Below are 12,819 nucleotides of genomic sequence, written 5' to 3' on the forward strand. Positions count from 1 at the left end.
CTCACCTAGCCCTCAAACAACCACCTTAGGCTTCTCCACCCTCGGCCACCCCAACAACCCCAACCCCAACAACCCCTTCGCCTCAATCTCCCCCCTCAACTCCTCCAACTCATCCACATCCCAATGCGCCCACAAAAACTTCCCACTCGTCCAACTCGCCCTTCCACTCGCCAACCACACCGCAAACCCACTCGGCAGACTCATATCATCCCGCGAGATCGTCATCCCGGACTTGGTGTTCATCTCCGAAGCCAACACGCCAGGATGCATGGACACGACGCGCACGTCCGGGTTCTCGACGGCGAGGTGCGCGATGAGCTGGCCTTGCCCGAGTTTGGACGCGCTGTAGGCGGAAATGTTCGGGAAGACGTTGTGGGCGGCGCCGGTGTTGAGGGAGATGAAGACGGGGGTGTGGGTCGTGGTGCGGTGGTTCAGGAACGCGCGGAAGGTGAGGAGCGTGCCTTTGATGTTGATCTCGAAGGTCTTGAAGTAATCGCCCAGGTCCGCGGTCGCGGCGGGGCCGGGCTCGCTGAGGTATCCCGCGTTAGCGACGACGACGTCGATGGGGGCGCCGGCTTGCTGGGCGGTGGAGGAGAAGGCCTTCTCGAGAGCGGCTTCGTCGACGATGTCCGCTTTGAAGGTCAGGATCTGGGAGGAGCCCGCGCTCTCGAGGTCCTTCTTGGCGTCGGCGAGGACGTTTTCTCGTCGGCCGAGGATCGCGACGGTTTTGGCGCCGGCTTGCACGTAGGCTTTGGCGATGTTGAGGCCCACGCCGATGCCGCCGCCTGTGATGAGGATTACTTTGCCGGAGGCGGAGTTGGAGGGGTTGGTGGGGGAGATGGCATCGTAGGCGCTGCGGTGGACGGTGTTGGTGAAGGAGGGGAATTCGTATTCTGCGCTGGGGGCCATTGGGATGGTGTTCTTGTGGGTTTGTAAGGCAGGTGTTGGTAATGGTATTCTTAACGTTCGCTGCTGAAATGTTTCGATGTCCTCATACGAAGGGCAGCCTCCTCTATTTAAATACAATCACGAACCATGGGCCCGTGTCCCAGCCTTTGTCAACTTCTCGCTCGGAAGTCCTTCTCGGCTCATCAGCAAGGGCTTCGTACTGTACATTGGAAATTCGTACGTCGCCCTGCATCCTCATTTCACCGTCTGACTAAAAACTCGCATGCGTGCTGCTGTAAGATGGAGCTGCCATGCACGCAAGCGAGTGACGTCGAAGCATCTTGAGCCCGGCCCCGATCACACCACCTTCCCGCTTCGAGTTAGCGAAGGGTTTCAGGGTGAAGTGGGTGTGTAATCCGATCTCTCTCCCACTCCTCCACGGAACTTGACATTTCTCAGAGAGACGACTAAGAAGCAGGCCTTGTTGAATGCCTCTCGAGCGGCGCGGACGGGGTGCTGGAATGGCTGGTGCTGGACTCAAGTGACAAGTGGTCGTACTCTTCGCTCCAGATTGAATCGGCCGCACATTACCAATTCTTCGCCCTTCACGACGAACTCGATTGCAAAGATATGGCCAGATTGGGAATGACAGTCGAGAATGATTTCGCCGTCGGTAGAATCCCCGAGCTTGAGGCGCCAGAATGGAGGACCAGACGCAGCGAATCGATAAGGCGGTGATGGTGATAATTGCTCTCCATTGTCATGGCATTTTCGTGAGTGGGAGGTGGAGTTGAGGAGAGAAGGTCGACTTGACTTGTGGTGATGTTCTGGAGTGAGGTGTAAGTCGAGGCAGGCACGAGTTCGAACTTTCCTTCTTTTCATCAGTCGAACGCGGCAAGACCCACCGTTGCGCGCCTTCTTCTTCTCTGAACGAAAATGACACCTGATGACAGCTTGAAGATACTTCTCTCTCATGACTCTTGCCTCATCTTCGCCCACGTCTGTTTTCATTGCACATTGTCCTCTCGTGCCGCAACGTTGAAGCTCCAGCCATGGCAGGTGTCCAAGGAAGGAACGACCACACTCAACTTGAAACGACACGGCCTAGCTCAAAGGTCATCGCATTCGCAACATCAGTCGTGCACTCCAAACCTAAGGAGCTGTCAGTCAGAGGTCAGTTCCCACATCACTAGTACAAAATGCCTTGACTGACATGGTCAGAATACATCCACCTGCTCAGGCAGCATGTGGCCAAAGGTCGACGAGCAGACGCCGTCAGCTCGAAACATCGTCACCTGGACAGATCTTCATACTGGCGTTCGGAATATCTACGTACCAAAGACGCTCTCAGCGAGGCTCAGGATCAGTCTGTCGACCTACGTCGGGAGAACGAGATCTTGAAAGCTAGACTCGACGCTGCAAAAGCTGCGAATCCGCCCAAGAAGCGAAAGAAGCAAGATGTCGACACTATTCCCGTGCCTCGATCGCCGAAGAAAATGAAGCGAGCAGCATCTCCAACCAGGATTGCGCCGTTGGACATTGTAGGGGATGGCGAGGTGGATGAGTTTGGCGAGATCAGTGAGTCAACCTGCCATGATACTGTGGAAGGATGCTGACCTATGCAGAACCATCTCTGTTGCGAAGAGTCTTCGATATCCACACGATTGTGAAGGCATCAGGGAAAACGGATACGACAAAACTGGCGTACCACATCATCGAAGCTGCTGCGGCAGTCTCAGAAATGGTGAAGCAGGGTGTCCACGAATGCATCGCCGATGAAGCGACAGACCTGGAGCCGCTCAAAAGCACACTGACAGCCGCCAGTCGTGCAACAGCTTCGATAATTGTCGGCCTCAACAGAATCGGCCATGTCCCTGAAGGCAGCGTTGTGCAGGGCAAAGTGGTCCACGCCTTCGTCCAGATGTTCAGAGACACACTCGGTGAATTCGAGAGCCTTGCTTCTGCTGAAGTCAAAAAGAACGGCAACGAGGCCGCCGTCTCCAAGGGAAAGAGTAAAGCCAAGTCGAAGGCAAAGATCACCAAGTCAACTACTTTCCAAGGATCATCAACATTGAACGCACTGGCTTCATTTCTATCGAATGTTGTCGGCCTGCTCGATTCGAAAGTCGATGCCAACAAAGCAGTCTTCGAAGGGTTCGCATACTGCATCCTGCGTCGGCTTGGTCGACACCTCTATTCAACCGTCTTTGGCCATCCAAGAGCATCGACCTTGGAAGCTGAAATCCTCCAAAGCAGGGACGACATCGAAGACGACGAATCGACACCTTCGCCACAAGAGAAGGAACTGCAGCAAAAGCGAATGCGAGTGGAGGCACCATATCTCATCCACCTGCTCACTCGAATCATGAGCATCGCTCCAGCCCACCTCGGTGCAGCCCTCACCAAGACTGGCAAACCCAAGCAAGCCCACAACAAAGCTGCAATGAAGGGTGCGTTGGCCATCACCGCCAAAGATTGTCTGCAGAGCACTCTCGTCAACGCCATCTTCGGCACGGAAGGTATCGATGAGAACGATCCCTTCATCGACTGCCTGAAAATGCCTATTCCTGGCAATGCGACGATTCCGGTGCCTAAGGTAAAGGAGCCTGAGATGGCAGAGTGGTTCAAGGGGGAGATGTGGAATTTGTTGGGCTGGGAGATTTTGTCGAGGACGGATGGGTAGTCGAATTTCGTCGATGCGTCTAGACACCGTTGCCGGCTTTTCTCAATATCAATATTGCTCATAGTGGAGATATCTCATAGCAAGTAACAAAGGATATCGTCGTTACCAGCTCGTTCTCACATGACATTCAATTCTCAGCGTTCTTCCTCTTTCTCAATGCCTGTCTGCGGCTTTTCTGTACAGTTCGCTCCTTGTGCAAAACAAAGAAAAGCTTGAAGTACGCTGGTAACATTGCAATCCAATTGGGCAGCTCCAAAACGTTCAAAAAAACGTCCACCATATCATGGATCATAGGCACTGAATTGACAGACTCGGTCGATCAAGCAATTAAAGAGCAGCAAAAAGCAAGCTTTCTAAGGCCGATAAAGCCCACGCAAAAAGCACCGTCGCCATCCTATGTCCCCCAACGGCCCAAGTCCATCATATCACCAAAAAGTTCCAAAAAATGATACTTTCTCCAGCTGAGCTGGAGGAGCAGGACAGGTCCTACCCGGAATCGAACCGGGGTTCCCGGAAGACTCTAACAATCAAGCCAGAAGTGACATTACTGTCGTTACGGACGTGAAAGCGTCAGAATCCGATGTGATAACTAACGATCGTCAGCCGATGTACCGAGGGTCTTAGAGTGTGAAAGTGGACTAACCCGCTACACTATAGAACCGCGGGCTTTAATTGGCTACCTCATACCTCAAAATTATATAGATAGCTTCGAAACTGACCGAGATATGGCCATGGCAAGATTTGAGGAAGTTGAGCCAATGGGGAGGCACCAAACGATCCAGGACAGTTATGTGGCCTACGATGGGATAAAGAGCATGCTAGAGAAGCTCTGGGCAAGACCTGGGCCAGACTCGACTACTCATTGACATGATATGGTGATATGGGGCAAAGAATTTTTGAGAACGTTGACGTGTGAATTTACCGACGATCAGCTGGAACGACAATGAGACGCCGTCTAGACCAACATGAGACTTCTATTCTCATTCTGTTGATCGATCGAGACAATGAAAGGAACAAAGCTCAAGCTACTGTGATATGGAACACTTCCTCGAACTATCATTGCTGCTTTACCACAGACTACCTGTCAATCAGACCGACTTGCCCATACTACCTCCCATCCCCTCCCCGTAAACCCGTCTCAAAACAACATCCTTATACGCCTCACGATCCGTACTCAAAGGCGTCCCATTCTCAGGAACCCTCCCCCTCACAAACCCACTTCCCATCAACACCCTCCACCAACGCCCCCACCAAAAGCGCAATCATCGCCACCCCAAAAGGCATGTAAACCCCCCTATGCTGCTTCGCAGGACACCGAAAAGGCGCAGCGCCAAACGGCATGAAAATATCATCTTCCTTCTTCTCGTCCACACTCAACCAACGAGATGGATCGAACAACCTCGCCGTAGCGCCCCAGATCCCCTTGTCTTGATGCATCGCCTCCACGTCGGCAGCGACGAGGAAGTCGTAGCCCGTCTCCTGATCCTTGAAGGCGCGTTAGATTCGTCGGGTGGACGGGTAGAGGCGCAGAGTCTCCTTGGCGAGGATGGCGGCCGAAAAGCCGTAGCTGTTGTCGTCGAGCTGCGCACGGGTCGGGTTTTGGGGGAAGTTGTGGAGGACTTTTTCCCACTGGGGTGCGTTTTCGTGCGAGCGGGAGGTGACTTCGACGAAGCAGCGCAGGACGACTCGACACATCGTCTCGTAGCCTGGTAAGATGAGGTTGAGGGGGTTCTCGACTGTCCAGTTGGGGAAGGCTTCGTTGAGAGCCTTTTGGAGGTCGTGTTGTTGGTCGGAATGCCAGTCTGGCTTGTCGCTTTCGGAAGTCGCCTTTTGAACGCAATCACTGCTTATTGACCTCGTCGGCAAGACCCCTGATGGCCTCGTCGTTGTCGCCAGCTTGAGGATCGATGTTCCACATGACCTTTCTTGTCATCTTCATGGTGACGAGCTGAATCAAAATGAAGAGCTTGATGGTGTTGTCTGTCGTGTCGAATTCCTTCTGGACGATTGCTTTGGCAGCGGCGGCAAACTCTTGCCATTTGTCGAGTTCGACGTGGATCAGCTTCGCGACCTTGCCTCGAAATTCGGCGCATCGCTTCTTGTCGTCGGTGATGAAGCAGTTGTCGATGCCGAATGCGGCCTGTAGACGTTGATTCGGCTGTGCGCGGGCGGCTTCTTTGGAGAAGAGGCTCTGAAGGTGTACGGTAGCGTTCTCTGCTTTAATGATGTCCTTGCAGTTGATATGGTTAGAGGAATTCTTGGTTTTTTGCGAGCCGTTGGTGATGTAGTTGGAGGCTTTTCGTGAGCACAATCTGAAGAGAAGTATGGCAAACGCCTCGCCCATCACAACGCCAAATCCTGCCCAGGTAATGAGGCTGAAGACGTTGGTCCAGAAAATGGGGAGACCTGTCGATACAAGGAGCTCTTTGGCCAGCAAGCAAGCAGCCAAGGCTGAGGAGATTGGTCTGAAGTTGCGTGACATGAAATGCTTGAATGGAGCGTGCATGATGCAGAAGCCAAAAGTGAGCGCGAGGACGGTCGTAGCGAGCTGAATCATAGAGGGATCGAAGAACATCTTGATGAGTGGTCGGTGTTCTTGAGTGTCTGCCTATGTGGAGTAGAAGTCATGATTACTGCAGTGTGGCCTGCCCTATTATAGAAGACCTCAGAGAAATCAGTTGTGCAGCGTGTTTGCTTGGAATACAGAATAGCGAAGGGAATGAACTCATCTTGTTTGTAGGCAATGAAACAGATGATTCTGGGCACCACCGACATGCTCTGGAAGGGGAAGGCTGCCCGCGATTCTGATTTCGTCCATGCCTTCTCGCTGTTTCGATGCAAAGTTCGATTCGTGGACATAGATGGCCCATGACTAGAGCCTCTGGGGCAGGCTTCCACGCAATACCAAATGCCTTGACATGCCCGCAGACTTTGACCTCTCCTGAACCGAAAGGGAACATTCGTGCCGAATGATTGTCTCTTGTGCGTTGATTCCGTCTTTCGAGTCTCAACCACCGTGCAAAGTTGACACGAAGACGATGTTGTCGCCAGCCTGGACTTCGTATTTATCCTCTCCTTCCAGCTCCCAGTCAGCATCGTTAATGAGGACGAGTATGCCCGGCCGTCTATTCATAGTCAGCAAGTCCCTAGGAATGCTCATCGTGGCCTCGACTCACACCGAATCGTCCAACACAAACATCTCCTTTCTCGGATCCTTCATGAGATTATCGCACAGCCACTGGATGAGAAATGCAACTGTAGCAGGTTGTCCTTTCGACTCCTCGGCGGGTATTGATATCTTGTGCTTTCGTTGATCTGAAAAGAGCATTTCTAGACCTCCGCTGCCAGACGGCTTAGAAAGTGAGCGGAGAAGAAAGATAGGAACAGGACCTACGTGAACTCCACCGTGAGATCTACATTGCTCCCCATGGCCACTGATGTGAGAAGCAAAGTGTTGATGGCAACGTTGTTGTTGATGTCAGCAGAAAGTGAAGTCAAATTCAGCAGCAATATCCGTCCTCGATGGCCCGTGCGTCGCGAGCCACAAGAGGCTAGCGAGATTTCGAACACTTCGACATATGACTTGAACTTTTTTCGCGACAACAACAATTGCACAGAATGTCGAACCTGAGATGACAACGGCGAGTCTGGAGTATATCGCTGCTGGCGGAAACAGACACTCGTCTGCCGCGGACTGGGCGCCTTCCTTGCTTGCCTTTGGAGCCGGCAACAACATCGCCCTTTGGGATCCTGAAAATGAAAGACAGAACGGCATCTCAGCCCTTCTAGCAGGTCATGAGGATGCTGTCAATGCTGTGAGAATATACGAGAATGATGGCAAGCGGGTCATCATCAGTGGGAGCGCAGACAAAACTATACGCATCTGGACTGCCACAAATGAAACACGCTCTGGATTTGAAGAAACCCAACGCCTGACAGAACACAGCAACTCCATCAACACGCTTGCGGTCTTTCCCGAGCATGACATATTCGTCTCAGGATCTGCGGATGCTTCTGTGAACGTATGGCACATGCAGGATTCAACAGCTAAGCTCATTCAGACTATCTCATTGAAGCCACGCTATCTTCCATTAGCACTTGCACTTACTTCTCTTACCAATGGCGATATTGTATTGGCAGTTGCTGGGACTTCCAACAATATTCAGCTCTATGTCAGGGCGAAGTCAGGCCAGAACTTCGAGTTGCAAGCGACTTTGAGCGGCCATGAAGGCTGGATTCGCTCGCTTGACTTCACGAAAGAGTCAGATTCGCCTGAGAGCGATATTTTGCTTGCTTCTGCAAGTCAAGACAAGTACATCAGACTTTGGCGTTTCCAGCAGACGGCAGGCCAAGCGACTGAGGCACCTGATACGATTGACGAATTATCTGCTACTTCTGCGAAGAAGTCGCTATCAAACAAAGCGCACCAGGTTGGAAGCTCGTCGACAAAGTACGCTGTAACTTTCGAAGCACTGCTTGTTGGCCATGAAGACTGGATCTATACCGCACGATGGGAACCAAAAGGCTCCTCGAGATCACCGCCCGCGCTGCTCTCTGCCTCGGCCGATAACTCACTCTCGGTCTGGCATTCGGACGCAGCATCTGGATTGTGGATTTGTCATAGCAGAATGGGAGAGATAAGCTCTCAGAAAGGATCCACTACTGCAACAGGTAGTGCAGGTGGCTTCTGGATAGGGCTCTGGCAACCCCAGGGACGTTCAGTTGTCAGTCTTGGCCGCACAGGTAGTTGGCGCCGGTGGAATTTTGACGAAAACAGCGACATGTGGCTCCAACAGGTGGGCATCAGCGGGCATGTGCAAGAAGTGCAAGGCATCGCGTGGTCTCCTCGTGGTGACTACCTTCTGTCCACTTCATCAGACCAGACCACAAGACTTATCTCGGAATGGAAGAGACGGGACAAATCCTCTTGGCATGAGATGGCTCGTCCTCAAATCCACGGTTACGACCTGAACTGCATCGATGCCATCACAGACATCCAATTCATATCTGGTGCTGATGAGAAGCTACTTCGAGTGTTTAACAAACCAAAAGCGGTCGACAATCTGATTTCGAAACTTTCAGGCACATCTAGTACAGTCTCAGGCGACCTCCCAGATGCAGCCAACATTCCAGTGCTCGGCCTTTCCAACAAGGCAATGGCCGCGGCCGATGATGACGATCAACCGAATGGCCATTCAAATGGGGACACCGACGAGAGGGAAGCGGTTGATCCAGCTTCCGTGGTCCACAAGTCAACCCTCGATCTTGATCATCCACCACACGAAGACCATCTCGCACGCCATACGCTCTGGCCAGAACATGAAAAGCTTTACGGACACGGTTACGAAATTTCTGCTGTGGCCACCAGCAATGACAAGTCGCTCGTTGCCACGGCATGTAAAGCAAGTTCTCTTGATCACGCAGTCATTCGACTTTACGAGACGAAAGAGTGGCGAGAGGTGAAACCGCCGTTGACGGCACACAGTTTGAGTGTCACGAGTCTCGCATTCTCACCGGATGACCGGTTCTTGCTCAGTGTTGGAAGAGATCGACAATGGGCAGTCTTCGAAAGGGATGCTCATGAAAACGATACATACAAGCTCTTCTCGTCGAACCCAAAGGGCCACTCTAGGATGATACTCGATTGCTGCTGGGCACCAGCTTCGGCGGGCCATGTCTTCGCCACCGCTGGCAGAGACAAGTCGGTGAAATTATGGAGGCTGAGCGAGAGCACATTCGAGACTGTTTCGACAATCACCACGGGTACTTCAGTCACAGCTGTGGCGTTCAGCTCAGACCTCGAGACCTCATCGTTCGTCCTTGCATACGGATGCGATGACGGGTCTGTTCATGTCGCTAAGATCTCTCCCGAAACACTTGCTGTGCACGACACCCTGGCTCTGGACCCGGGAATTGTTCATTGCAAGACTATCAACGCTCTTCGGTGGCGACCAAGGCTGACACAAGGTGGCGAGAAGATCGCTAGTCTGATGCAGCTCGCATCAGCAAGTGATGACTTTTCAATCAGGATATACAACATCACTTGATCAGACGGAAGCTAGCTGCTGGAGACGATGGCAAGGTCGATGAGCGAGGGGACAGAGATTTCAAGCGCCCAGCTCTTCTGGCCTGACAGACAGATAGCTTCTTCTTTCAACAGCATACGAAGCCAGACTCTTACCTTGTCTCATACTCAGGGCCATGCATGGAACGCACATACAGTCATCACTCGTCCGTTGAGAGATCGTGTAATTGCTTGACCATAGCCTCGTCGAAACTCAATTGAGTGACCACCGCTGGACGCTGTGTCAATCGGCACCTTCAGTCTGAAACCTCCTACGTCGCCACCTGCTCTGGTACCACGCGCTCAAGCCATCGAATCAAATCCGGTGCGATCTTATCCGAACTGTGAGCAACTCCTGGCACAACGACTAATTCTGACCTGATGCCAATGGCCTCGAACTCTCCGTGCAGTGCACTCACAGCGTCCAGTCTATTTGATAGATTGCCCGGGGGCAGAGGTATCTCAACCCCCATCGTTGATGCCGGCATGACACGCCATAGACCCTCATTGACTTCAGCCACATCATCGTCGCCAACGAGCAACTGAACATGCGGAACAGCCGCCAAGGTTTTGAAATCCACAGTCCCGCCCGCGAAGTACTTCTCCACACCATCGAGACCCCAGGGCCACGCAATCCTCCCGTCCAGGCGGGTGACCGTTCCAGGAGCGCCGATTGAAACGCCTGCGAGCTTCTCGGGGTGTAGATAGAAGAATCGCAGGGCGAATTGACCTCCTCCAGAGTAGCCGGCTAGAAAGACCTTGGAAACCTCGATTCCAGGCCAGCGAACAGCGACCTCATCGAGGATGGATAGGAGAATAAGGTCGTAGCGGGTCCGACTAGGTGCGCTACCAGCGGAGAGGAACTTGTACCCGTGCGAGTCGTTTGGGCCATCGATCACGCCGGGAAACAGAGGCGCAAGGATCGCGACTCCCTTTGAGTCGGCCAGGTCGATAAGAGAGTCTCGACAGGTTTCCGCTCGCCGCAAGCTGCCGCGGATATTGACTACCAGAGGCATGTTCTTCCCGGCGGGATGCACCTGGTAGTGTGCTTGAGGGATGTACATGCAGTATGAGATCCGGGGATCTGCCTGGCATGCGGAAAAGGGTATCTTGCCGGTAAGCCTGGCTGCCTTCCAATAATTCTCTGGCACGTCTGAGGTGCCCAGCATAGTCGAAGCCATGAAGACTCGGGCAGTGCAGAGAGTGGGCTCTCGATAATTCGAGTGAGGTCTTTGAATCGAAGCATGGTGCCTTGGACTATATGTAAAGGTTCATCGTTCGCTGAACAGTCTCCTTCAAATGGCACATGGCCCATGACCGGCGTCGGGCAACTGAAGTCATTCCGTTCCGGCTGTCCATAGAAAGACATTGAACGGCTGGGAGGGAACCACGTTCGTACATCGTACAGCCTCGAGGAAGATCTCTTCCAACCCCGCAGTCATTCCTGCATGAGAAGATGATGGCGACAACCTTATTAGCGCCTTTGAATGCACCAAGACAAGATTCTGTCTGCTTGTCTGAAGCCGGGCGTTAACGTTGATTCGAATGTTAGTCTCCAAGAGGTCTGCAATCTCTCCGCTGAATCAAATGGGCCAAGTGTACGTCTTTGAGCACCGCTTTCGATCGTGTGCATCGGTGGTTTGCATGCTACTCCATGTCTACGGGTGGCAAGAACCGTCATACGATGAATAGAGTGCATCCCGTCAAGCGTCCTGTCCATCATGTGATCAAGCATCAAGCGCGGTTCCCCACGACACAGTCCGTCCTGCCAATAGCCACAACTAGAGTCCAGAACATAGGAGCATGAACGTCGTCGTTCCAGCATATAGTCAGTATCCGGGGACCACAGCATGGAGGAATCCATCTTCATCCTTACACAAACTCCGACACCCCCCTCAACATACTCACACTCGTAATCACCCACGTCGAACCCCTCCTCTCCCACTTCCCACAAGACACCGACTCCTTACACAACCCACCGGGCAGCCCCACAACCCTCTTCAACGACCACGTCCTCGCCCTCCGCCCATTCTCCTGGACCTCCGCCACCGTATCCAGAATCTGCACGTCGAACGATGGGTTGGCTTTGAGCGTCTGCACCCACTCCGCGACGTGCGAGTCGAGGTCTGCATGCGATTTGTTGGGGAAGTCCGGGTCTGGATCGTGGGTTGAGCTTAGCGTTGGACAGATATGTTTCTGTAAGAGCGGGTGCGTGAAGTCCCGTTCGTTGTAGATGAGTCGGAGGATTTGGTGGGAGAGGTTGGTGATGTAGAGGGCTGTGGCGTCGACGTCGTCTTTTGGAGGGTGTGGTGAGGAAATCAGGCTGTTGGGGGATAGGAAAGCTAGGGAGTCGTGTGTGCATGTGATCTTTTTACATACTGCCGGTCCGAGGGCTATCGTTCCTATGGGTTTGAAGCTTTTGGAGGTTGTATGTGGGACAGGCATTTTAATGTTGATATCTCGTCGTCGTTGTTCCTAGTCTCGCACCAATGCCGGTCTGATAAGGTCTACCACGTAGACTGCACGTCCGAGTCGCCCAGAGGTGACGTTGACCGCCGATGTTGATGCGGTGGCGACGATCTCACGGTATGCCAGGAGGTACAAGTCGTCTGACGATAAGCCTTCTGCCGATATAGTTCCTGCTGTGGTTCTGTGTGTATTATTTCTCTGCTACCCGTCAGAAGGTGATAGCGTAAGTATATTGAAGAGAGCAGAGGGAAAAGAGAACGTGAGAAGCGGCTGACGACCGAGAAGGATTCGTGACATTGCAAGTATCACTACGTAGTCATCTTCTCCGAGCGAGTGAGAGAAAAATCTTCACTGACATAAGAACACGATTCAGAAGACGTGAGATTCATTCACGGAGATCAGCCAGGTGGTCGTGCCACTCACCGTGAAGATGCCGTTGTTGACGTGAGGTCTGTCGAAGGGAAGTACCTCTACGGCATACCATAGCTGCACGAAACTAGCGGCGAGCTAGACGGTACGTCCTCATCAATGGCTCAGCATCACCACTTCCCATTGCTCGGAGCTTATCTGCTCGACTGATCAGATGTCGAGCTACTACCTCCCAGTAGTACCACCGTATACCCTTCCCTTCCTGTACTATATCAAGCCGTAGGTCCACTCTCCTCTCAACATGCTCCTCCTCCTCCGCAAACAACAACCCCCCTCCCCCCTCAAC

General features: G+C 52.8%; 7 protein-coding genes across 7 annotated transcripts; 2 read left to right on the forward strand and 5 right to left on the reverse strand.

The window, feature by feature from the left end:
• Positions 1-12: 12 nt before the first annotated feature.
• M409DRAFT_28614 (uncharacterized protein) lies at positions 13-909 on the reverse strand (the record flags this gene model as incomplete). The annotated part of the gene is made up of 1 exon (XM_033809112.1): positions 13-909. The coding sequence occupies one exon, from the start codon at positions 907-909 to the stop codon at positions 13-15; it is 897 nt and encodes a 298-aa protein (XP_033661896.1).
• Positions 910-1,940: 1,031 nt separating this feature from the next.
• On the forward strand, positions 1,941-3,571 carry M409DRAFT_28615 (uncharacterized protein; the record flags this gene model as incomplete). The annotated part of the gene is made up of 3 exons (XM_033809113.1): positions 1,941-2,061; positions 2,110-2,466; positions 2,514-3,571. 3 exons carry the CDS (start codon positions 1,941-1,943, stop codon positions 3,569-3,571), a joined length of 1,536 nt encoding a protein of 511 aa, XP_033661897.1.
• A 1,191-nt stretch (positions 3,572-4,762) lies between these two features.
• Positions 4,763-6,146, reverse strand: M409DRAFT_70083 (uncharacterized protein; the record flags this gene model as incomplete). Its single annotated transcript, XM_033818564.1, has 4 exons — positions 4,763-5,056; positions 5,192-5,384; positions 5,416-5,788; positions 5,978-6,146. 4 exons carry the CDS (start codon positions 6,144-6,146, stop codon positions 4,763-4,765), a joined length of 1,029 nt encoding a protein of 342 aa, XP_033661898.1.
• Positions 6,147-6,578: 432 nt separating this feature from the next.
• Positions 6,579-7,000, reverse strand: M409DRAFT_28617 (uncharacterized protein; the record flags this gene model as incomplete). The annotated part of the gene is made up of 3 exons (XM_033809114.1): positions 6,579-6,696; positions 6,748-6,912; positions 6,966-7,000. The coding sequence occupies 3 exons, from the start codon at positions 6,998-7,000 to the stop codon at positions 6,579-6,581; spliced, it is 318 nt and encodes a 105-aa protein (XP_033661899.1).
• Positions 7,001-7,203: 203 nt separating this feature from the next.
• On the forward strand, positions 7,204-9,618 carry M409DRAFT_28618 (uncharacterized protein; the record flags this gene model as incomplete). Its single annotated transcript, XM_033809115.1, has 1 exon — positions 7,204-9,618. One exon carries the CDS (start codon positions 7,204-7,206, stop codon positions 9,616-9,618), a length of 2,415 nt encoding a protein of 804 aa, XP_033661900.1.
• A 289-nt stretch (positions 9,619-9,907) lies between these two features.
• M409DRAFT_28619 (uncharacterized protein) lies at positions 9,908-10,816 on the reverse strand (the record flags this gene model as incomplete). Its single annotated transcript, XM_033809116.1, has 1 exon — positions 9,908-10,816. One exon carries the CDS (start codon positions 10,814-10,816, stop codon positions 9,908-9,910), a length of 909 nt encoding a protein of 302 aa, XP_033661901.1.
• Positions 10,817-11,507: 691 nt separating this feature from the next.
• Positions 11,508-12,080, reverse strand: M409DRAFT_28620 (uncharacterized protein; the record flags this gene model as incomplete). Its single annotated transcript, XM_033809117.1, has 1 exon — positions 11,508-12,080. One exon carries the CDS (start codon positions 12,078-12,080, stop codon positions 11,508-11,510), a length of 573 nt encoding a protein of 190 aa, XP_033661902.1.
• Positions 12,081-12,819: the final 739 nt, after the last annotated feature.

Source organism: Zasmidium cellare (assembly GCF_010093935.1).
Source record: "Zasmidium cellare ATCC 36951 unplaced genomic scaffold M409scaffold_44, whole genome shotgun sequence".
NCBI classification, from domain to species: domain Eukaryota; kingdom Fungi; phylum Ascomycota; class Dothideomycetes; order Mycosphaerellales; family Mycosphaerellaceae; genus Zasmidium; species Zasmidium cellare.